Consider the following 26,170-nt stretch of genomic DNA (forward strand, 5'->3'; position numbering starts at 1 on the left):
AATAGAAGTGGATCACAAATCTTGTTCAGTTTGGAAAGTACACATTTCTCTGCTGGGATGTTCTGCCTCAACATCTTCATTTTTTCACATTCTCTTGTATAAAACAAAAAACAAGGAGAGAACATGGACACTAACCTCTGCGACCGGTACATCCTGTTCGCAGCCTCTTATCTCTGTTACCCAACCAACCAACGTTTTCATCTGTAATGACTGGGCACAGTCACCTTCCTGCCATTTATTTGTGCGCTTTCTTGGAGTGAATCTTTCAAAGGGAAAGCTTTTAAAAATCCTATTTGCTTTAATTAATCCTTCTGTTTAGTGTTAAGGTGAATATAGGATACAGTTAGCTTAGAGATTAGAAACAGAGGGAAACAGAGCCTGGCTCCATTTAAAATGTAAGGATTAGCCTACCAGACCCTATAAAGCTCACTTATTAATATACTACAGCAGGGGTTGGCAACCCTGGGCACGCGTGCCACAGCTGGCACACGAAGGGTTAACTGATGGCATGACCATAGCGATTTTTCGTTTTTATGGCCCAATGGGGTTTTTTTGTAATGGTATAAACAATGAAAGTGGTAGATTGGTGGCTATGGCAGAGCTTCCACAGAGGCCAGCGGGTGGATGAGGGAGAGGGGAGGCAGGAGGAGAGGAGACCCGAGGCGGGGTCAGATATAAACCAAGTTTAGGTGAAGTTTATTTTCGTTGTACTAACTTTTTACAGTCAGTTTAAATAACTTGTACTGCGTATTAGCTAGCATGACGGGGTTTCTATACAGCTGGGTGGGTGCTATGATGTTACTGATAGTGAACTTTATTTTATTCATAAGGTTAGTTAGTAGAGTTGCCAACCGTCCCGTAAAAAAATGGAATAGTCCCGTATTCAGAGAAAATATTACACGTTTTGTGTTGAGGTGAAAAGGAACAGTTTGTCCCGTACTTCAGCTAGAATGAAAAAAGCTGGATTTATTCTGTGTCTTTACGCTGTCACCTGCCTCTTCTTCTCTCATTCTCTCGCCTCTCTCTCCTGTTGCGACTTCAATCATGAAACTGATCAATGATCAGCTGATCGGCTTTTCTGACGCAAGTTCTATTTCTCTTGTTTGTTTATCGCCCACTTTGCGCCAGAAAAAGGATGTCGCACTAAACAACAGCAGCACGTTTAAGCTTGATCAGCTGTTGTTAGAATTTATTTAATATTACTTCCTAGTATCAGCTGATGTTTGCTGGAGCCACAGCTGTAAAGCTGCTGGTTATGATGTCGGTTTGGATATGTGGTGAGAGGGAAACATGAAGATGAAACCAGGAGATGTCCTTACTGGATCATCAGAGCTGAACAGGTGATGGAGAAACAGGTTTACCTTTTAGGTGACATGAATGAGTTGAAGGGAAGCTATGAACTGTTTCTGAGAGACAAATAACACCAGGATCCTTTTTTATGTAGCTGACAGCTGGTAACTGTGCAGGGGTGGATCTAGCAAAGTTTTGCCAGGGGGCCAGGTAGGGCATTAACAGGGAGAGGGGGGCAGAAAGAAATACTTTTATTTCTTATTCTCATTTAAAATGTCTAGCTTATAATAAATAATTATCTGAATCTTAAAACCAAAGTTTTTATCTGATGTAAAATGTATAGAAATCATACATATACCAACAAGACAGTATACTTCACTGTCACAACAGCATTTGTTTTCATTCAAAGGCTTTATAGCTTTTCCTATAATACCTGGTGGGCCACTCTCTAGTCAAAATGCCCGGGCCGATTTTTTGTCCCAGTCCAGCCCTGGGCACGACACTCAGTGAATTAAAAATTAATGGCTGGGCCAGCAGTGCACATCACGAATTAGCTTGCATAGTTGTGCCGCTTCTTAATGACGGTATCTTAGATAACAACCCCAACTACCAGATTCAACTTGTAATTGGCTAAAAATAACTTAACCTAATGGTGAGAGGGACGTTGCTAGCTGGCAGTTTTTTCAAGTAATGTTGAATTTCCACATTCCAACACTTCAAATGCTTCAGGAGCTGTCAGTGCAGCATCAGCACCGCGGAAATACACGGATACATCCGTAGACTCGAGACAGAATGCGTTTTTGGGACTATGGACCAATGTTTTCTTTTCTAATCAAACCAAAAAGCTTTAATGAGCAGCTGGATTTGTCTCACATTAACTGGTTGGACACAGAGGGCATCGAAATGAACTGATTGAACTGAAAAGCTCGACTCTGTGGGGTTCAAAGTTTGCAGACTACGAACGCAGCTGGAATCTATAGCTGTGCGTGTTCATGGTGCTTGTATTTTCACCTGCTGGACATCACTGCCTGACAAGGTTAACTGTCTTTAAAACATTGCAGAGGCCTTATTGATAGTATTTGGCTCTACATATTTGTGTGAGCTGATTTTCTCTCACATGAAGAGTGTCCTCAGGTAGCCGTCTGAATGCTGGACACTTCTAGACCTGTGTCTCTGAGTGGGTGACCAGAGATCACATTAACATGTGTATCTCTGTATTAACAAAAATGCCATATTGGCCCAGTTTATTTTTCTTATCATTGTTGTGTGGAGACCATAAATAGCATTTGCATTTGCATTTTCTGTTGTACAGTTCATTTGCTGTTATGGAGTTCTTGTTATGGATAAAAAGTCTTTTTTTGTTTCAAAATAGCTGATAGCTATTCGCTGATAGCTGCCAACATCTGCGAAGAAATATAATTCTATAAAGTTGTTCTATATAGTTTGTAACTGTTCATATAGATCATTATTAAATTTATTGCTAATGCAATCATATGGCACATTGACTTCTGAGGAAATTTTAGATGGCACTCGTCATCAGAAATGTTGCTGACCCCTGCATTACAGTATATCTAGCTTCTCTGCTTTTTTTTTTAAGCATGAAAAGCAATGCATTTATTTCATTGGGTGTTTTAGCAGGGTAATAAAAATGGCTTCAGCTCACCAAAAATCTGTTTAACTTTCTACATTTCAGATCAGGGTTGGGTCATTTGTGTTTCCTAGGGAGCACATAAGAAACTGGGACTGTTGTAGAAGGCTGCATAAACAGCTGATATCAGTTCTCCTCACTATTACTTTAGATTTAGGTTATTGGTGTATCCTATCACAACAGTTCCAGTTTCTCATATGACCGCTTGAGAAAATTAAATGCCCAACCTCACTTTAGATAGCCAACACAAAGAAGATGTAACATGTAATAAGTAAGTTGCCGTAAGGTGGATTTTGACATTCTGCTTCTAAATAGGTTTTGCTAAGTTTCCGTTTTACTTTTTTGTCCATAACACATTTGGGGGCTCATCTGGGAGTCTGACCAAAATTTTAACCTGCAGTTTTCTTAGCAAGAAATTAGAGCACTTCCATTATTATTATTATATGAATTGTTATATAAAGTATTATAAATTAAAAAAAAGACTATCACAACCAGAAAAAGGTCACATTGGTATTTATAAATTATAAAATAAGTAAAATTCCTCCTTATGAAAAGATGTTGTGACAAAAACACATATAAAATTAAATATGACACCCAAAAAAAAAAAGTCCAACAAAATTACCACAGTAATAAGTTAACTGACACCATGAATTAGTTTTCATTTTTGCCTTTCAAAGGTAGCTATGCTGCAGATAATGCATGCATTATCAGTAAATGATACACAGACTGATAAGATAACAAATTCATTGAAAAGTATATGAGGAAATAACCTGGTTTAAACACTTTCTTTGGTTCTGTCACTGAAATGATGTAAGGAAGTCCTCAAAGAGGGTCTGTATATAATAGTCTGATAGAGCTTAAAGTTTGTTTCAGCTGCAAGTGAAAATCTTTGATTGCTCTTTCTATAACCAAATTTAAACTGTCATTTAATCTTTAACTTATTTGTCTTCAGTGAGAGTGGAAAAACTCTGCTATGACTTTTTTCTTCTTCTTTTTAAAGGGCCTGAAAACATTCTTATGTAGCAACACGTTCTCACTCCCAAAGCGTAACATTTTACGCTAGGTGACAAATCGTCAACATATTACGTTTTCGGCTACCTAAATGACGACCTCGGAAAAAAGAGGAAATATGAGAACCGTCTGGACTCCATCTACACATGTTCGCTCTTTTTCTTCAAATCACTTAGAAACATGCTATTTATAGTCCTGGTTAAGATCAGAAATAAGGTTATGGTTAGGGCTAGGGATAAGGTTAGGTTTAGGGCTGGAATACAGGGCTGGAACGTCTATTACCGCGGGAGCGTCATTGCACTGGATTCCAGCCATAACCCGCCGCGTACCATAAGAACGCCGAAGGTCTCCTTTCGCGTTCCTCAGGAACGCCGCGGGACGTGACAAAACGTCGACATGTTCCGCCTCGGGAGTGAGAACGGGCTGTATGTAGCTTTCCTGAGCAGGATAGCATGAGTAATGGTATCCTGCAACAACAACAAACTATTGTCTGCTAAAGGTAGAAAAGTTTTATCTCAGACAGTGGATTTCTGAGCTTTTTCCTCATTGGTTTGAAGCAGAAGTTGGAAAATGTGATACTTTGTTCAGTGTCTTCTTGTGTGACTGTAGAATTGGATTTGTTTTTTTACAGGCTGTAAACAAATTCAAGGTTTACTATTTGTAGTGTTGGCCCAATCTGGAAAAGTGTCCAAGTTAAACATGGCTCTTCCCCAGGTGTTGATGGCTAAATTAATGCACAGGATCCCGATGATGTTGAGCATGAAACCAGCTTTCACCTGAAGGAACAAAATGTAATAATCAGATGATGACACAGGATGGCTAAAACTTTAGAATTTTATTAAAAATTCAAAATTATGCTCTGTGAGTTTGCATATTTGTCTGTTGAATAACACAACTAACCAAGATCTTATCTGTATTACCCCACATGGCAAAATTGGTATGGCCCAGATCTGGCCCACACAATGTGCTTACACATGGCCCACATACCACAAAGAATGACGGCCCTTTGGTGGCCCAGATCAGATTTGCCAGAGGTGGCCCACTCATTGGCCAGAACAAGGCCAGTTGCAGGCACACTGGTGGCCCTGTGCTAGCCCATGTGTGGATTACCTCTGGCAAACCAGATCTGGGCCACCAAAGGGCCGTCATTCTTTGTGGTATGTGGGCCATGTATAAGTTGTGTGCAGCCACAGGCCAGTTGCAGACACACTGCTGGCCCTGTGCTGGCCCAGAACAGTTTCAGCTCTGGCACCAGATGTCAGCCTAATGTGTACCTTAATCAAGCCATGTAATAACAACATGTGCCGGAACATAATAGTGCAAAAGTAACTCTGTTCAGACAGTGAATGGACTCAATCTTTGATAGCGCTTTTCTACTCCACTTACTCAAAGTGCTCTACACAACATACCACATTCACCAAATCACACACACTTTCTCTAAACTGAGTGCTTCCTAACTACATTAATACACATTCAAACTTGACATACAGACTGGAGGAAAATAGGAAAATAGGAACATAAACAGTGCCATCATTACCAGACCTGGCCCACATCTGGTTGGCATACACCCTGCCATGACACCGGTCAGCCAGACGTGCCAGGTTGATGCCAGATCCGGGGGCTAGGCCTGTTTTTTTATGCTCCTGGGTCACATATACCAAACCACAATCAGGCCAGATATGGCATGGCATCACATAAACAGCGCCATCTACGCCAGGCCTGGCACACATCTGGATAACATACCACTTACTTATGGATGAGCTACAACACATGGAGGTTGATTTAGGTGTCATGATACAGCTCAATAGTCACTGATTTTAAAGAGCAAATTGATGATACTAGCAGCAGATAGCTCTCTTGTAACTTTGAGAAGTGACAAGAAGGACAATTGTATTGCTTTTCCCACTCCAACAAGGCCAATCAAAGACAGTCTTATTAGCTCAAATAAACTAAAATCGCGAAGGCAGCATATCTTTGTATGTCATATGTATGCCAATCTTACCATATCTAGGACTTTGAGGTTTCCAAAAGAAAAGGCAATGGCATTGGGTGGTGTGGCCACAGGTAGCATGAAGGCCAGAGAGGCAGCAATAGTGCAGGGCAGCATCACGTAGAGTGGGTGGAGCTTAATATTTTGGGCCTAAAGGAGCGCAAAACACAACACAGTTAGATTCATGGAGAACATACGTGCGCACACATCTGTCAACATATGAGCTCCATTTACCATTGACGCCAATATGGGCAGGAACAGGGTGGTGGTAGCTGTGTTACTGGAGCACTCGGTGAATGTGGCAATAAGTAGGGAAAGCACCAGTGAGATAGCAAAGGGGGGAATATTCTGAAGAGGTGACAGGTTTTCTCCCAACCACTTGGATAGATTTGATGCCTGTAAAGGTAGCAGGAAAAATACACAAACAAATGTTTAGTATTTGAGAAAAGCTACCACCATGGCTCAGAGGATGTCTGCTATCGGTCTACCAATTTGGCCTTGACTGAAATCTCTCGTCTACTAGATGGAATTGTCATTAATTTTTGTGCAAATGATAAGCATATTAACAAAACCTCCAAAATTCAATCACCAAAAACAAACAAGATACCAGTATTTATTTTCTGATTCAAGCATTTAAGTATCCAGTAATCACCAAGACTAGCATTTAACTGCCAAAATTCTTTTTAGATATTCTGTAAGGGAGAATGACATAATAAAAGGTGAAGACATGGAGTCCAAGGGTGTTTACCTCACTGCCAGCAGCAAGAGCAAAACCTCCTCCCAACAGCAGCACTATATTCCAGGGCATTCGTTCATGAACCACATTCCAGGTCAACAGAGCCGGTGGAGCCTTTATCCTCTTACCTGTGGGACACAGATGAAGTTTAAACATCAACAAGTAATTAGTTTGAAAGTGCAACATCAAGCCTGCCAAGCAATCTTCACCCAGTGCTCCAGTAAGCCCAAACTGAGGTCACATGAACATTTTTAGAAGCAGGTTAAAACACCAAGGTTAAAAATGAATACTTCACCTTCATTTGTGTATCCGTAATTGCTAAACGGCAGCTGAGAGGGGATGACGAAGAAGAGCGATGACATTAGGATGGCAACCGTTCCGTCTGTCACAAACCTGACAGACACGAGAGAACATGATTATATATGCTGCCTTTTAAAAATGATGAAGAGAAAAATGTGTAACATCATATTTACTGTCAACTGTGGGGCAAAACAATGTAACTGTATTTGACATACATTTATGTTGCCATTTTTTTCAGTCTGACCAATTTTTCTCTTTTATAAAAAACTAACAAAAAGAAAAAAGAAAGTTTAATAAAAAAAGAAAGAAAGAAAATGAGGACTTTAGCTACAACTTTGTTGCGCTTGTGAACATTTCCTGCAGAAATATTACTCCAGTTCAGAAGTGCTCAAATTGCGGATACTCAGACGGGCACTTCAGCTTTTCATGTAGACTTTACAGCAGAAATAAATAATGAATGCTTAAAATGTTTGTCTGGTACAAAAAGAACTGTACTGGTATTTGTTTTTCCTTCATAACGCACCTGTTTAAACTGAGGCTAACATGTGAGCATCTCACCTGCGTTTCTGTTGCTTTTGGATCATTTAATGTAAATCTAATAAAATATATGCCTGTTCATTCTGTGCTCCAGTTTTAGTGATTGACATTCCACCATCACAAATTATTTGTTAACTTTATGTGATGTAAGCATTTGTTTTATGAATACAAACTAGGGGATGTTGTATAAGAATGGGTCAGAGCCAATCACCCAGACCCTCTGAGCAGGATTAAAGCAGCATCCAGGTATTTATCTGTCAGCTCATGTTTGCTACCTTGGTTAACAATGCTGAATTGGCTCAATGTCCAATCACTTTATAGATCTTAATGCAGAGAGATCAGGTCACTTTTTATATTTTATAGCAAAAGTGTTAGCTGCAGAATCACAAACAAAGCTGTGATGTCAAAACATCACAGCTTGAAAATTATTGAAAATTATTTTGTTATTTTATTAATATTATTATTTTATTTTATTTGTGTCTCAGTAGACTTCAGTGCATTCAGCACAAAAGGTGCCAGAAGACTTTGTGTGACTTTGCTTGTAAAATATGTTGACTCATCCTGCCTCAGAGGCATTAATGCAGGACTTTATAAACCACTGGGTGATACCACAAGTGCTGCATACATTTTAATGCGCAGGAAAGCATGTGTTGAATTGATCATTTCATGGCCAGCTGTTTGGTCTTTTTGTTGGTAATATGTGGCGCTTCACTTCATTTATATCTAAAGGTCATGCTTAAAAAAGAACTCACGCAGCGTCCTTATTGAACAGCACTGTGGCCCAGCCAGGCATGAAGCCCGGCTCTCTGGTAAACCACAGAAGCACGAGCAAGATAAAGAGGACGAGTACCGCCACCTCTGCAAACTTGATACGTCCCAGCTTCTTGTACTCCACTTTCATCACTGTGTATGCCGCTCTGTCGCTTTCACTTTTCTCACCACAGCCAAATGACTTCTTCAAACTGAGGAGAGCAACAAAAAGATATAGCATATCTCTGCAGATGCTAAAAAAAAGTCAGTTTTACTTACAGCGTAGATTAATTTATTTTGTGCTGTTTGAGCAGCTTTTCTGAGGATAGTTTAAAATACCTGGGTTTGTTTCTGGCTGATTATACTTACTTGAAGCCCAGGAACATAAAATGAAGCCAGAACCAGGCGAGCACCAGCATGAGCACCATGCTGGGAAAACAAAAGCCAAACCAGCTGGCAAAGTTGATCACGTCAGTATTGTTAGGGAAGATCCTTCACAGAAAGAAAAACAAAGGGATGTGAAGAGAAGATACAAGTGGTTCAATGAGCAGTGACACACCTTGAAGATCATTTCTGTTTGTGTGTTGAATTGGGTTTTTTGCCTTACTCGTCCATTTGGCCCTTGAGGATGAGATTAGGCGTGGTCCCTGTGAGCGTGGCCGTGCCTCCAATGCTGGCAGAGTAACACACACTAAGACTCATCCCTTTGGTCAGAAGGTCATACTTCGCTTCTATGGATTTTTCTCTGAACTCTCGCTGTGTGTCATGTACATCTGGATCAAAACACAATAAGACAGAGATGTTATTGGAAGGGTTTCTTCTAGAAGTCCATATGTGTATGTAGCATTTTTACTTACACACAGGATCCTGTGTGTCTCTTTCGTGTATCGTCTCCAGCTTGGTTTGAACTTCCAGCTCAAATGCGTGGTTGTCCGCATCTTGGATCTGGAGATCACGCTCATTTGCCTGGGTCTCTGTATCTTTCAGCTGCTGTAGCACAGCGTGTGCGATGGGTAGCATCATGGCTGTGGTGGCTGTGTTGCTGATCCACATGGACAGGAATGCCGAGACACTCATGAAGCCAATCATTAACCTGCGTGAGAGGGAATGGTGATGATGATAACGAGGAGGCATGAGTGAAAAGTCCTCAACATCCTCACTAGTGCTCTGGGTGCATTGTTTTTTAAATGTTGCTGTACTGGGCAGCTCCTTGAACTCCTGGAGCAGTTTGCAATACCACCCTGTCAAAATTCAAGAACCATGCAAGACATAGCTACGTCTACAAACGATAGATGTTTCTGAATGAAAACAGAGAGCAGTTATTTGTTGCCATCTTTATTGATATTGATTGTTTATTAATTTTATTAAATTTAATCTTTTATTCCTTTTCCTTTAGAGGCGACCACACCTGGCTTAAATTAGATGGCATTAGTGTTTGTGCTTGTTTGTCATCCTTATTAAACTCACAGGTAAAGTTTCTCATTATGGGAAACATCAAATGAATATTTTTTTGCCATTTATTCAAACAAAACAATGGTGATGCAAAGAATCTATCCGGTCTGACGTCACTAGCCGTGTCTGGGCCTAAACTCCGCTGCAGGTCCATATATCAAACGAGCATTACTGAGAGTTGAAAAACTGTCTAAAGTCTTTCATCTTTAATGAAATGATCAGCGTTCTGCTCTACCAGGTGTAACAATTGAGTTTAACATCCAGGCATCCATGAAAACGGAATTTATGACATTTAACGGAGTTAGAAGTTAGCAGGAAGTTAGCTCGATAGCTTCTATCTAAATACAATATAGCATGTCCTGACTGCGGGGTTTTGGAAACAAATTAAAACGTACAGCTCTGCTATCACTTCCAACATAAATGAAGACAGAAAACTAAACAGCAGTGACGTTTGTAGGGTTACTGAAGTTTGGCTAGCTGGTATATAATGATGTGCTACGTGACCGCTAGCGACACAGCTATGTTAGCATAGCAAGCTAACTTTTTTCCCACTCGATAAAAGTTAACGTGAGTGTTCTGGGTGGTCAGGAACAAATGTAATCGCATGGCAGGATGCTGTAAAAGGACCAAACTTCAGCCAGGAGAACAACTGAGATAATCCATCCACAATACGAGGTTAGTCATTCATATACTGCTGCATGGGCTGGACTGTAGTTATATCCTAAGGTTTTAAAAACTGAGCTTAAATAAATGATTAGCAGTAATAAAAGCCGAGGGAGGTAAACAGTGATCACTGACTGTTTTAGGAGCTTTTTGAGATTAAATAGAAGAAAATACAAAACATTAAACATGTTAACAACACAAAAGCCATATTAAACGCAGACTACTTTAGGTCCGGAAGTAGGATCCGTCACGTCATCACTTAACAACCGGATTCTGAAAGACTTGTAGACTTGTATGTCAAGGCTCTCTTACAGCGATGGACGAACACCAACCAGCAGCAAAACCCGGAGAGCGATTCGTTTATGGAGGTTCCAGTGTTCGACCGCGATGGCCACCAGCAGACCTCCGATGAACAGCATGTTCGAGTCTTTCAGATACTCAATACTGACCTGAAACAGATCACACAGTCGCTAACATTAGCACATGGATCAAAGGTAACCTGTGGACCTACATGTATCATCAAATATGCTTTATGAGCAATAAATGCAAAAAAACGGGATCAGCAGTGTTACCATGCCAGTAGAAGTATGGTGTAAAAGAAGTGACTGGGGGTCACATCACACTTTCAATAACTGTTGTCCTTTTTAACTTCTATTTTCCACACTAAACTAACTGAAGAGTTTCTTCCCTTGACACTCCTATTTGCTTTCTCATGCGACACACAGTGTTGTATCAACACTTTTTAATTCAAGTTCCTCATAAATGGTCTTTCTGTTCTCAGTGCAATTAAAAAATATATATCCTAAATTATATTTAAAATCTCTGATTTTCATTTTATATTCATAAGCAGGAGCAAAATTTTCTTACGTGTGTCAATAACTCAGATTTTTATATAGAATCATTTTAAAAATAAAGACAGTTTTATGTATAAGATACAATATAATAAGATAATAAAATAAATAATAAAAGGTTATGTGGTCCTGAGCAGGTTCGAAAATGATTTAAATAGAAACTCAGAAAAACAACAACACACAACATTTTACACAGTGTCATTACTAATTAACCAAAACTAAAAACAGAAGCAGTGAGTGAAGTGAAGTACACAATGCCATGAATCAATTTTAACAGTAATAACTTGACGTAATCCTTTTCTGCACAGCTTTATTGGTTTCTCACATAGTTCTGGGGGATTTGGGCCCGGCTCTGTTCAGAAATGGCCTTTCCAAACACTGACGAGCAGCAACAATTGCTTCTCTAAAATCATTGCTCCTTGGCATTGTGTTAACAAACACATCAATGCGCCAGACCAACAAACTGGCAAATCTTCTACTTTTTTAGAGGTGCTGATAATCCGTTAATCAAGTTCATTTTATTAGCAGCACCTGGCTGCCACTTACGCTATTATTTCCTGTTGAAGCAGTGAACGTTTTACATTATTGCTGTGTTGTGTTATTAAAATATACTTATGAAGCACAGAAGTGGAAAAAAATAACCCTACATCTCCACCCTTCATGATGCCCATCATAGGAAAGAGGATGACTGGCAGTAAGGCAGTCACAGCCAGAGGCATGCACTCTGTGCACCAGTACAGAGCCATGAGGATGATCGCGTAGCCACATCTGGCTTCCTGTAAACACAGACACATAAATATAACATCACAATCACTAACATGTGATTTGATTACATTTTGTGCAGACGCACACAGAAGCAGAGACCAACCCACAGTTTGCAGCAAAGTGCATACATGGAATTTTCCTTTCGCTTATCTTTTCTTTTTAAAAGGCACTAAGTCTCTATACATGCAGATAGCAGCAACCCTTGATCATAAAACAAACAGTTTGTCGTGTTCACATCTCACAAGATAAGTTTTTATGATCCTCAATAAAAGTTGTAAAATCTCTTTAAGCTCCCGACACAAAACATTCCACTGCAGACAAGACACTGATAAAGCTTAAGTTTCAAAAAGATTTCCTAAAACATTATAATAAAACGTACAAAATAATATTTGTGTTATTATCTACTTTACAGTTATATTTTAGACAGCTACACCGTTCTCTTGCAGCTTTTGTGTAATGGAATGCATCGTATATTATAGAAATATTTTTTACTACAAGTCTGTGTATTTAAGCATTAAATCTCATGTCTACATATTAAATAGAGAGCTCAGGATAATTACAGGTAACACAGGCTCTAATTTATTAACAGTAATAGGGGTCATATTGGGTAGTGTAGTTTGAGCCCACCATCTTTATGTGTCTTTAATTGCACTGTAAAGCACAAAGGTTCAGCTGAGCACCACAAAGCCCGCTTTGTTTCTTATCCTTCATACATTAACAGACCACTTCAGCACTTTCAGCAAAAAATGAAGATGATAAAATCAATTTGGTGGTGAATTCAGTTGCAATATGTCAACACATAAGAGATTACATGGCTTGCAGGGATTTTGAGGTGACTGTGTTTAGTAATCATATTAAAAAACTGGCCCTGGATGTCTACGGTATCTTTCGATTAAATCAAGTCTTCCAAAGTGAGAGACGTGGTGACTGAGTTAAGTGCACTCAAAAAATAACCTGCAGACATGTAATGTCACAGCAGCTTATGTTTGTGTCATGATCTTGGGTCTTTTGACCCGGCGTTTTGAGTTTTAGCCTATTTTGATGTTTTTGATTTATGTTTAAGTCCTTTAGGTTTTCTAAGTTAATTTCTACAATGCCTAAGTTGCTGTTATAGTTCATTGTTTTTTATATTCCCCTTGTTTCTTCTACCCCTGTGTTTAAGTTTCCCTCGCCCTTTATGCGTTTCATGTCTGTGTGTCTTATGTTGTCACGTTCGTGTTTTCATGTCTGGGTTCCATACTTTTTTCTGTTTTACTGTGAGAGTCCCTGTCCTGTATGCAGAGTGTCTATTTTGGCTTCTCCCTTCCGCCTCATCAGGTCTGATTTGTCCACCAGTTCCCCATCCTCTCATTATCTTTTTGTGTACTTAAGTCCTTTGTCCTCCTTTGTTCAGGGTCAGGTCGTCTGTTGTCTTTTGCGCCATCTCTCAATGTTCCAGGTATCTTTGTATCCATGCCAAGTTTCATTTTTAGGGTTTTTTATGTTTATTTTTAGTTTCCCCAGTTTAGGTCATTGTTTATTCTCATCTTTGTTTGCCTTATGCATTACTTTAGATTTCTCCATCAGCCATGTTAAATGGTTCACTTTTTGTTAATTCAAGTTTTGTTCTCACATGGGGACATTAAATTTTGGCTTTTTTGCATCTTAAACTTCATTCTGTTCAACAAAGTGTTTCTTACTTTGCTATACAATGTGTTTATTGTGTTGTCCTATAGAAGAAAACTGGTACCACATGAGGCTGTTACAACATTGTAATAACTTCCTCTTCAACGATTTTAAGATTTATCAGGGCCCGAGGTCAGGGAGATTAAAAATGAACCCCAAATAAGAGCCTGGGTATCAGGAGGATAATTGACCAATGTTGTAGTGTGAGTATTTGTTTATTTTTTAGAAATAACCATCATTAGTCCACATGTTTTCAGCAGATTCAATAACTGCAACAAGAGAGACATGTTAATAAGTGTGAATAAAACACCTGACTTTAAAAGCTTTTTAGCCCTTGAATTCGAACAACATTCAAACACCATTTATGTTATCCACTACAGACAGACGGACAAGCCTAGCCTGTTTAACTGTGATTGACTGCACTTCAAGTAAATTCACTCAGGTGAGAGTGTATAGTTTTAAAGGTGGGCATCAGCGTAGGTCAGTGATCCAACACTTAAATCATAGATTTAAAAATAATTACAAGATCTGTTCTTTAAGAACAAGTGTCAGATTAACTGAACGGGTTATAGCCAAACTTCTCAAATTGCACGTGTACAGATTAGTCTGGTCAGTGAATATAAATCTTTAGCTGTTTTTTTTTTTAAACAAATACACTCACCGATGAAGGATAGACGAGAGGCAGAGGAAGGAATACAAGCGGCGTGACGATTATGATGATATAGTTCCTGTGGTGCCACAGAAGATGCAGCACTCTCTCCCAGTTATACATGATGCTCTCAAAAAATGAACTAACAACTGAAATAAACTCTTTCTAAGTGTTGCAGGTAGGTCAACGCTAACACAAACACTAGTCAGTATGAAGAAGAGGCACAGGGCAGCTGTGGAGCTGAAAACTGAGCTCAGGTGGGTTAACAGTAGAGGTCTGCTCCACAGAAAGTCACTGTGGAAAAGAGAATAAAGTCAGTGCAATTTTCTGTCTATATCTCTGGTAGCATATCAAACATTAACTCATAGAGATCAACATCCTTGACAGAGAAGCAGCTGACACTGTTGGGAAAGAGCAAAAAGTAGCTGTAAAAGCAGAATAAGGGGGAGGGACTGGAGACGGACAGCCAAACAATAGAGAGACTTTATCATGTGAAGGAGTGCAGTTCCAGTAACTTAACCAAAGGTCAATATCTGTGTAAGTTTCACCTGAGATGAATTTCTGAATGATTCAAATTTTTCAATAACTGATTCATTAAACAAAGAAGGGAGTTGATGTCAGTTGATGTCAAACAGCACAGCGAGAGATGAGGTGTTTTAACCTAAAATGCACCGATTTTGACAAAAAAACAATCATAGCCTCGCTACAGCCATAATTAGGTTATATGAACATTATTTTATCTCCTGTCTGACTGTTGTTACTGCGTCAGATGTTATTTCTCATTGCTGCATAGCTCATTGTAAGACTAGAAAAGTATTCTAAAGTATGATTTCATACAGTCAGCAGGTTGCATGTGTCAGAATAGGATAGGAGGAACCCATACTCCTGCATCTGCCCTGTAACAAAGAACAACTTGAAAAAAAAAACTCAACGTCTTAAAACAATGAAATCATTCAGTGGATTAAAAGCTTGTGACTGTTGCTGCTGACTTTGCAAAAGTTCTGGCAACCAGGATTTTCTCGTTCAATTGCGACATTGCGATGAGATGTCAACAGCTGTCTAGTTTCTTCCACTTTTTACACTTTTTTTAATAAAAATTTTTTTTTTTTAAAGGCAAAACGCTGGGAAGTGTGTTGTTTAAGAATAGCATTTAAATTGTAAACCATGTTATCTTAAAATGGCAACCACAACTTTGCCTTTAAACACAAACACTTCCATCTGGGACATTTAACAAACAGTGGCTGGTGATTTTCAAGGAATCCCAGTGAATCTTTGTAAAGACTTTATCACAAAAGTTCTTTGTCTTAAATGAAGATAAATACCTCCCATGACTCAAAAACACCATCAATATACACAGCAACTCAGATTAGAAGCTTATATTAGTCTAAAAACCAGTGATCATATCATGCGATTAATACTCATATATCACTCTTACACAGCACACTGGCATCACTGCAAACTCCCGGTTGTTTTATAAATTACTTATTACTGCAGTTCATATAGGAAGTTCATAAGAGATTGAGGCATAAAACGTCTGTTAAAGACGAACACTTCTATTGATCATAGATGATCATGTTGGTCTAATCTGACTAAATGTTACTGAGGAACGTTCTGGTATTAAACATGATGAAAAAAAAAAAAGGGCAAATGTAGTAATTAAAACAAGAAAAAGCAGCCAAAGCAAAAACACTGGGTGACCTTTCTATGTTCATGTACAGCTTAGGAGTTTTAATAATAAAGGCAGTTAATCATTAAAGCACTAGACATAATATAGCATCCACACAGATTAGTGTTTTTTATTTATTGGGTTTACTGAATGATTTATGAAGGGAGTTTGGTTAGAAAGCACACGTACAGATAATCATTGTTTGTGTTTTCCAAATCCTGTATGCAAGAATTTCAGGCTTCTTGAAATTAAAATAGTAATGAAAGGTTCTGCATCCAACTAAGTTTAATCTAACAAAATAACAATCCAAATGATAGAATTTTAGATTTCCATAATCATTATACATCCTCTGACACCTTTATCAGGTTTTCCGCCTTCAGAACTGCCTTAATTATTTATGACATGGATTCATGTTGGAAATATTCCTCAGATTTTTTGTTCAGACTGACATGATCACATGGTTTCTGCTGCTTTGTTTGCTGCACATCCATGAAATTACTATCTTGCTCCACCACATGTCAAAGGAGCTCTATTGGATTGAGATCTGGTAACTGTGGAACTATGTGAGTAGAGAGAACTCATTGGCAGGTAATAATAATAATAATAATAATGACAAGAAGAGAAGGGGAAATAAAGGGCGGTTGGGTTGCTGGGGGGTGCTAGGGTGGGATGAGTCAGAGTGATCTTCATTATGAATACTATGGTGTTTCAGTAAGGGAGGGGTAATTAATGCCCATCCACATGACCACACAACATGTTCTTGCATTTTCACCCAAAGAACTACTTCTTGCTGAATAGTTTCTCTCTCTCTCTCTGAGCCTAAGAGATGATTGTGTGAGGAAAATCCCAGGATATCATCAGGTTCTGAAATACTCATGCCAGTCCATTTAGCACCAACAACCATGAGATGTTGAAAGTTTCTTAAATCATCTTTTCTTCCCCTGTTCCGCTGCTCAGTTTGAACTTCTGCAGGGCATCATGACCCCATCTACACCCATCTACATGCCTAAATGCACTGAGTTGGTCCCATGTGATTAGCTAATAGATATTTGAGTTAATGAGTGAGTTGCTTTGCTGCTGTTTTTTTTTTTTTTTTTTTTTTTTACTGCCTGAAATTAAAGAACAAGACTGAGCTGAACATTGCGTCTGTACTGTTTTTATGACTGTTCTGTAATGAAAAGCTCAAAGGTTTTAAAGAGCCAACCTCTTTTTTCCAATAATGAACAGAAGAGCTGACTTGTACATGAACCGGATTAATATTTGACACCAAAAGAGACCAACTGATAAAAACTGTGTATGGATTTAGATGTTCTGTCACTCTCACAAAATCCTTATTTGTTGGTCACACTTTTTGATGAATCATTACTCATTAAAGGTGCAATTTGAGAGAAAACCCACTGTAAAGACCTCTAAACAATCAGCACCCAGCTTTATGGATGAAGTGCCTCCAATTGTAATAAGGCTGTTCTGCCAGTACAATTTAGTCATACTGATAAGATAACAACATGCATCCTGAAAACAGTGCAAATGTTGAATATAACTTACATAACAAACTAATATTTACTATTAGTGCTATAAAAATCACACTTTTATTCTATCAAGATTACCTTGGAAACGCCATTGCACTGCATTTTGATGTTATAGTGCCAGTACAATAATAATCAAGTCATGTAATGTTAATTTGTTTTTCTGCACAGACCAGAGAACATTTCTACACCTGCTCTCATTACAGTCATGGTTTAAACATCACTAAAAGAAGAATCTGGACCATTATTTTAAGAGGGCAGCATCCACTTACATTTAAGGAGGGCTATATAAATATGATCTGTTTTATGTTTGATCAGTGTAGAACTCACAATTCAATATTGTTGTGACTGAGTGCTTTTTAAGGGGACTTTGCATCCTGTATATAAACACCTTTCCCATCTTTTGGCATATTAGCAACAATAGGAGCGAACAGAGGTACCTTCCACTTTAAGCTCCCGTGAAACAACTCTGTGCATTTACTTGTTTAGTTATTTTTGAAACATTATCTTTTATATCAATGTCACAACTAAAGTTGTTACCTTGAGTTTCATTGTTTTATTTGTCCTGCTGTTAATTTCAGGGGTTCTGCCAGATGTGTGCATTTCAGTAGATTATACTTTTACAACAATCAGCCAGAAAATTCAGGATGATGCTTCTGAGTCTTTAACATACTGCATGCTGTCCTTACTTCTGTCTCTACTGGCACTTGACAAGTTTGAATAAATAATAAATAGTAAATGGTCATCGAGGCAGACAAAAGCATTTTTTATAGTGACAGCATGCAGGGTTTAGCAATAAGTCAAATTTGTCAAAAAGGAAGTTCTGTGTCTCCGCAGGAGCCCATTTTAGGTCCAATCTTCTTCTTCTTCATATAATTATTCTCCTTATAGTCTCTGTTATGTTTAAAATTTTATGCTGATCACACACAGATATATCGGCCTCGTAGATCATCTGACCCTCCGCGGTACACTGAGCTCTCTGAATGGCTGCCTTTGCAAAGTGTTTTTCATGCTTTTATTTCCTCACACCGAGATTACTGCAACAGGCTGTTTATTTGCCTGAGCCAAATAAATCTATTGAATGACTGCAGACTGCCAGGATTTTAACTAGACCAAAGAGATGGCATTGTATCACTCCTGTTTAGGCATGTTTACATGTTCTCCCAGAATGTTTTTTAATTGATTTTAAGAGTTCACCTCTTATTAGAATGTGCAGCACGTACCTTTAAATCCGCAGGCAGAGGTCTTTTATTTGTTCTAGGTGTCCAGCTAAAACCTAAAGAGGACAGAGCATTTGCAACAAGGTGCCTGAGGAAATCCGATCTGTTGCAGTCAGCCACTTCCTTTAAGTCGTGTCTTAAAGCGTCCTTTTTTTTAAAGGCTTTCAATGATTTTAAGTTTTACATTTACTTACAGTTACTTTTTTAGTCCCTACATTTGTTACTTTTGCTTTTTTTTATTTTTAAGTCTGCACTATGTGTCTTATTTTACCTTCATTCTAAATTCCTAAACCTAGATTTTTTTGTCATGATAAACTCCGGGAGGTTGTTTTCTGTCAGACTGGCTGCAGGCTTTTCAATCAGGCTCATGGAGTTGCACTACATCAGAGGAAGTAGAAAAGTCAGCAAGCAGTCCAACACTTTGCTGCTAGATCCCGAAATAGATCTTTGTGGATTAGGTTCGGCACACTTTCTGTGGTTTTTCGGATTTGCTTAGTGATCTTGTTAATTGGACTCAAGAGCAACATAAGAACTGCCAGTGATAAAAGCTGCACTGATAATCAAAGTCCACACATGGACTGTTTTTGCTGCACTGCATGAAGGATGAGTACATTCCTAAATGCCGTGGATTTCCTTATTGTTTGGGCAGTTTAAATATTGACCTAAATTACCAACTTTCTTCAGCTGCGACTTTGTTCGTTTTAAACCTTAAAGAAAAAACTATTTTTTAAAACTCCTTTCAAATCCTTTAATGTTTAACAAATACCCGGAAACTTCAAGGCTAGCGATAAGGACGCATTAATATTGCTCTAATCTGTCTGCAAGCTGACTGACTTGTTCCGTGGTGTTGAATTTAGTCATCAACTCCCATCTTTTGGTCATAATCCAAACTGGAAAGGAGGGAATCCACAGGTTTCACCTGCATTTTTTCTTCTTCCCAGGGCTTAATTGGGGAGAAAAAGTCATTGTCTGTGTTTAAGGATCAATAGAGAAAAAAGACAGGCCTAATGTTACAATGTTTGAGCTTAGATATTATCCTAAATTTGCCTGGAAATTAAAAATACAGTGCACACACTTACTTTATGACTCAAGAGACACCTTCAGTTTTTAGCTGAGTTTGTAATTCTGTGTTTTAACCATTTTCATATTGAGAAGCATCCAGATAAACCTATGATTAATAACATTTTCATAAAGTAAATTAAAGTTATTATAAAATTATACTGGGTGATAGGTTTACTAAATAACATCAAATTAAAGCCATAAAGTGTTCATGTTTCTGGTCTGTAGCATGTTTCTAGGACAGATGGGACAGAGATCAGCTTAATGATTATCAGAGTATTGACCAGTCAGGACAGCAGAAGCCTGGGGGGGTCAACAGCCTCTGAAAAATATCTATTGATCAGCTGCACACAGTACTAAACCCCAAAGTGGGGCACCCAGCTCAAACCCAGCTAGTGGTTTAGGTTAGTAAGCAGGATTTTAGAATAGTACACCTTCAGAGTTTTAGTTTGGGGGATTTTTGCTGTGAGCCGACATGAAGCCAGCGGTAGTTCTGCTGGGCCTCGTCCTGTTGTTGGACACCGCCTTTGCTGCAGAAGGTAAAACTTTAACATTTTTGATGTGCAGTTTGTATTATTGTTGATAGCAGTTGTAATTATTAGACATGATAGATCATATTTTTAAGTTTCGTATAATGTCTTGACTTTGATGTGTAGCTACTGATGTATGAAACAAAATGTACTATATTGTCAGAAACATTTGCTCATTGCCTTCACACATATATGAACTTGAGAGACATCCCATTCCTAATCCATGTGGTTTATTATGATGTCGCTCCACCCTCTGCAGCTATAATATCTTCAACTCTTCTGGGAAGGCTTTCCACAATGTTAGCAGTGTTTATGGGGATTTTTGAGCATTCTTCCACAAGCACATTTGTCAGGTTAGGCACTGATGTTGGATGACAGGCCAGTCGAGTTCTTCCACACCAAGCTCGCACATCCATGTCTTTATGGATCTTGCTTTGTGCACTGGCGCGCAGTCATGTTGGAACAGAAAGGGACCATCCTGAAGCATGAAAATGTCCAAAATGTCTTAGTGAGCTGAAGCCTTAAGAGTTACTTCGACTGGAACTAAGGAGCTGAGCACAACGCCTGAAAAACAACCGTCACACCATAATCCCCTCTCCACCAAACTTTACACTTGACACAATGCAGACACATACCGTTCTCCAGCAACCACCAAACCCAGACTCGTCCACCAGAATGAGAAGGATGATTCTTCACTTCGGAGAACACGTCTCCACTTCTCTAGATCGAGTGGGGGGCGTGGTTTAAACTATGTTTGGTGATGTAAGGCTTGGATGCAGCTGCCATGCAAGATGGGACATACTTTTGGCAGTATAGTGTATATTAGTAGTTTATCCTGGTGTTTTCTTAGAGGTTTGTTTTATTGTTTTTAATTTCTAATTAAATCTTTTTATTCTTGGACTCTACTGAAAATGCTTTGAATGACTCAGTTTTAAAATATCCTTCTTTATCTCAGACTTCCAGTTTATCCCCTCTCTGAAACATGCTCCTCTCCCTTTATTTAATTCATCTTTCTTCCAATTGGCTGCCTTATGCATACAGAATGTTTGAACGGGAGGTGAATCGAGCTTTTGTACTATAAGCCAGAGCTGTGTGACATAACACAGAGCCAAGAGTGAAAAAATGGTAGAAATAGAGCAGCCTGAGCTTGCAGGGACGATATATAGCATCCATTATTCCACACCATAATCAATGAAAGAATCCCTGTCATAGGCTGATAGGTGGGAACATGTTTTTAGTAACTGTAACTCGTGTTTTACACACTTTCCCCTTTAAATATCTAAATGAATTGATTTCAATGACTCTTTGAACCCAAAACACAATTTTGTTGCTTCCCTCTTATTCGTGTCCCAATTCTTCAAATTCAGTTCACCTTGGTAAATAACTGTAAATATTTAAAAAGTTGACAATGTGAAATATTTTATTTAGTGATGAATTAGGAAGAATCTAATCCTAACTTTATATCCTATCTTTCTGATAATGCATCTGGATTGTTTTACAGCTGGTGTGTTTAAACGAGTAAAGGGTCTGATTACTTCTGGTTTCACTGATTATTGAATGGTAAACTCAGACCAGGTCTACACGCTGCATGATATCTCACACTAAAACTACTTTCCCACAGAGTCCTGTGCAGGTCGCTGCGGCTCCTTCAGCCCACAGAGCAAATGTCAGTGTGACTCCATGTGTGTGTATTATGGAAGCTGCTGTGGGGACTTTTACACCATCTGCCCCAGAAAAGGTCAGTGCTGTGCTGTGTGACAGTTTCACTAAAGAGTCAGCTTGAATTTTCTTCTCCTTTGAAACGTCACCATCTGACAAAACCTCATGTTCTACCTTCAGTTTCTCGAGGCGATGTCTTTGAGGAACCACTGGAAGAGACGAGCCCGAGCACAGCAACTTTTATGCCAACCTCAGACACGGTTATACCGACTGTCACACCCAATGTTACACAGGCGCCCACACTACTACCGGTGGATCCTGATGCCATGCCCTGCAGTGGGCGGGCATTTGATGCTTTTCTGCAGCTGAAAAATGGATCAATCTACGCTTTTAGAGGTAATCCTGATCACATAACAGGACAGTTTACTTCTACTTCTACTTTTACTTTTGTTACTTTGTTGCCATTGTGTAATGTCTCTCTTTTTAATTTCCTTAATTATTCAGCAATGCTGTTTTTTCCAATACAGAGAGGAGAAAGTTATAATCAGAAGATGCAGAATTGATACAGTGCCTAAAAGTGTAAATTATGGTAAAAACTAATGTTAATAGCTTAAAAGATCCAAACATTAAAGAAAAGGAGGGAAAGCCTTTTCAATTTCATCCAAAATTAAAATAAAAATGATAACAATTGTTTGAGGAAAGTAAATGCTAAAGGAGCTTTTGCTCAATGAAAACAGAATGTGTTTCTTTAAAAAGTAAACGATAAATGGGTACATATTTGCAGTCATTTTGAACACAGACCCAAAATCAGACTTGAGTACCCATTCGTGGAAACTTTGTGGATTATCCTGCTGCAAGATTTGAAACTCTTTGAATGCTGATGTAAACACTGATCCAGAGCCTGCTCTTCCTCGTAGGTGTATATTTCTTTGAGCTGGATGATAAGTCCATCCTTCCTGGTTACCCCAAACTCATCGAGGACGTTTGGGGAATCAGTGGACCCATCAGTGCTGCATTCACACGCATCAACTGCCAGGGGAAATCCTACATCTTTAAGGTATAAGCTGCCATATTTCTTTGTGATGAGGTACACAAAAGGCTCCACCTCACATAAATGTGTGGGGGTTTTTTTGGTGGTGTGCATGTGTTTTCAGGTTTAATTGAGCTACATTTATTGTTTATTCTTTTAAGCCTCTGAAAATTCAAAATGAGTGCCTACAGTTGTAAAAGCCATTGTTTTAAACCGTTTCTCTGTAACTGCGAAATACTCAAACAGTGACTCTGTTGCGTGCAATAATTCAGATCAAATACACTATCCAACATTATGGCAGAAATAATGCTCTTCAGCCCCACACTGGCATGAGTGTTGCTAGAAAATGGTGTTGCTTCATTACTCATAATATTGATCTGTTTCCTTATTGATTCGGTTATTTGTACAGTGCATATGAAGAAGAATTGTGCATTTTTTTCTTGCTATACCCTGCCAGTGGTCTTCAGCTGGATAAAATGGAGTAACCTTACAAAAAAAAACATAAGAAACGTGGAGAGAAAGCGGTGTTCTTCTCAACTAACTAACAAAAGTTGTTAATTATGCAAAGTATTAGCAGTATTTTATATTAGGGATGAGCTCTGGGCCTCTTCTTGTTTGCAGGGGGATGCACACTGACAGATGAGGTCAGGCAGGCGTCTCTATGGACTCTATGCAGATGAGATTGTGATCTATAGTGAGAGTAGAGAGCAGGTGGCGGTATGAAGACGAATTAAAGTCAGTAGAAGCAAGATGAAATATGTGTGTGAATGAGAGGAGATTTAAGCGCCTGGGGTCAACAATCAAAAGTAAAAGACGGTGCACAATAGAGGTGAAGAAGAGACAGGGTGGAGTGGGTGGAGATGAGTGTCAGGGGTGATTTGTGACTGAAGTGTAGCAGCATGAGAAAGAGGGAATGTTTACAAGATGGACCTGCTGTGATATATGGTTTGGAGGCAATGGTGAAATAAGTATATCAGAGACAGTTGGAGAGGCAAGGCTGAGTTGGTTTGGACATGTGCGGCGGGGGGAAAGTGGAAGATGGTGAAGATGGAGCTTTAAGGCACCAAATTACTGGATGTAGTGATAGAGGACGTGCAGATGATTGGTGGGACAGAGGATTGACTGAGATGTTTGCAGCGACCCCTAAAAAGAAGAAGAAGATGATGATTAGGAATGTTTCAGACTTCAAACCTTCTTTAGGGAGAGTAGTCTGTTGCCCTCATTAACACTCCCTCGCAGCGGTATCCTCAAACTTCAATGCTCTGGGCTCCATTTTCTCTCAGGGGAACCAGTACTGGAGATTTGATGGTGACGTCCTGGATGAGGACTATCCACGGCTTATTTCAAACGGCTTTGATGGCATACCAGATGAGATCGATGCTGCGTTTGCCATACCAGCACCAAGTCACCGTGGCAAGGAGAAGGCCTACTTCTTCAAAGGTATTTGTACTAATGGGTGATAATGTTTTTTATCATATACAAGTACAGCAGGGGTTTCTAAGTGTTGCTCGTGATCTGATAAAACTAAGGAAGATGACTTTGCATGTGAATATATAATGGCTTTTACAAGAATAGGGAAGTAGCACCCTATCACACAAAACAAGCAAATTAATAAACAAAGTTGTTTTCATGTTTTTTGGGGGTTTTTTGCTTCATTTTGTTAATAATTAGTTAAGGAGCTGAATACGTACTTACTTATATTGTAAATATTTGACATTTTTAGGAAATGTTTAACCCACCACATTTATCTGAAAGTCAAGTTATTTTGTCTTTACTTGATAAAGTTACCCTTAACTTTACCCTTAAAGTGATGACTTCAAACAGAGCACTGCTATATTCGTTTATTATTTTAATGCAGTGTCTTCACTTGTAACATTTGGTGCTTTTCCTTCTATACTTCACCTCTAAAGCAAAATTTCCTTGCATCATCATTTCACGGCAAGTTGTAAAGATGAGCAAGTTATAAAGAGCAGTCTGATGACACCCAGTGGAGCACAGAGGTTAACGTTTTCAGAAAAAGCAGTTAGAGGCAAAGCAAAGAGTTACAGAATCTGATGGAAGCAAATGCAGATGGCAAGGTTTTATCTGCATTTGTATATCATTAAAAATGTATCGGCAACTCCACAGCCTCATTGTTTCTCTCTCATCGAGTAAAATCCTGAAATCTGATTTTTCTCTTTTCTTCAGGGGACCGGTATTATCAATATGAGTTCAAGCACCAGCCTTCCCACGAGGAGTGCATCCAGATGAGCAGGTCCTCCCCTTCTGTGCTGTTCACACAATACACAGACCTCTTCTGCGATAACGCATGGGAGGATCTCTTCACTGAGCTCTTTGGAGGATCCTGTAAGGACCTTGGTCTCTTTATGCTTGTCTGTTTCAGATTTTTTTTTTCTTATTCTCCATCTGCATGACTTTTGTATTTTAGCAGTTACCAGTTCCCAAACAGGCCCTTGGTTCATCAGCAGGGATTGGCGGGGTATTAGGCCCGTTATAGATGCTGCCATAGTGGGACGAGTCTACACCACTCCCAAACCAACTTCACCTCCGACCGCAAAGAAGTGGAAGAGTCGGAGGAAGAGGCCCAGTAAGAGGCGTGGACAGCGAAGAAGGCAGAGTCGCCACGATGACTTTTGGTTCTATGATTTGTTCGACCTCGGTGATTACAGTGACAGCTCTGAAGAGAGCATCATGCAGGAGTACCAAAGCACCCCCGTTCAAAATGTGTACTTCTTCAAGAAGGGTAAATCAGCCTGAAAAAAAATGAGTCAAAATCCTTCCAAAAACAGCTCTTTATTCTTCCTTAACACCTTTTGGTTTGTGTGTTTCCTTTTTGTTTTTAATATCAGATAAGTACTACAGAGTGGATCTGCAGACAAAACGCGTGGATGCCACTTACCCTCCCTATCCTCGATCTATCGCAAAGTACTGGCTGGGCTGCAAGCATGAAGCTGCTGCACCTGATGCATCAAGGGCAGAAAAAAGATAAATACTTGTCTTGACTATTACAATATGGGGCTAATGATGACAAAACCTTTGACCCTTGCATGTAGTTCAGGATAGACACCTCTCCAATGGCCTCTTAGGTGGATACACTGAAATTATTCAAAATTAATAAACTTTACATTTCAGTGCTTGAGTGCTTTGATATTTTTGACCACATGGCAGAGATT

The 26,170-nt window shown here is 39.1% G+C and overlaps 2 protein-coding genes across 3 annotated transcripts; one reads left to right on the forward strand and one right to left on the reverse strand.

Annotated features, from left to right (window-relative positions):
* Positions 1-4,324: 4,324 nt before the first annotated feature.
* On the reverse strand, positions 4,325-14,770 carry slc13a2 (solute carrier family 13 member 2). The gene is made up of 12 exons (XM_026182939.1): positions 14,320-14,770; positions 11,876-12,004; positions 10,690-10,826; positions 9,120-9,355; positions 8,870-9,035; positions 8,632-8,754; positions 8,265-8,474; positions 6,971-7,068; positions 6,688-6,803; positions 6,174-6,335; positions 5,952-6,089; positions 4,325-4,725 (listed from the first exon to the last, which is right to left on the reverse strand). Exons 1-12 carry the CDS (start codon positions 14,428-14,430, stop codon positions 4,594-4,596), a joined length of 1,758 nt encoding a protein of 585 aa, XP_026038724.1. The 5' UTR covers positions 14,431-14,770; the 3' UTR covers positions 4,325-4,593.
* Positions 14,771-20,124: 5,354 nt separating this feature from the next.
* Positions 20,125-26,133, forward strand: vtnb (vitronectin b). Of its 2 annotated transcripts, none has more exons than XM_026183079.1 (8): positions 20,125-20,317; positions 21,930-22,046; positions 22,148-22,363; positions 22,885-23,024; positions 24,281-24,437; positions 25,185-25,343; positions 25,429-25,740; positions 25,847-26,133. In XM_026183079.1, exons 1-8 carry the CDS (start codon positions 20,254-20,256, stop codon positions 25,984-25,986), a joined length of 1,305 nt encoding a protein of 434 aa, XP_026038864.1. In that variant the 5' UTR covers positions 20,125-20,253; the 3' UTR covers positions 25,987-26,133. The 2 variants fall into 2 exon arrangements, with proteins under 2 accessions (XP_026038864.1, XP_026038863.1); XM_026183078.1 differs by having other exon boundaries at positions 20,126-20,317; positions 25,426-25,740.
* Positions 26,134-26,170: the final 37 nt, after the last annotated feature.

This window comes from Astatotilapia calliptera, chromosome 10 (genome assembly GCF_900246225.1).
Source record: "Astatotilapia calliptera chromosome 10, fAstCal1.2, whole genome shotgun sequence".
NCBI lineage: Eukaryota > Metazoa > Chordata > Actinopteri > Cichliformes > Cichlidae > Astatotilapia > Astatotilapia calliptera.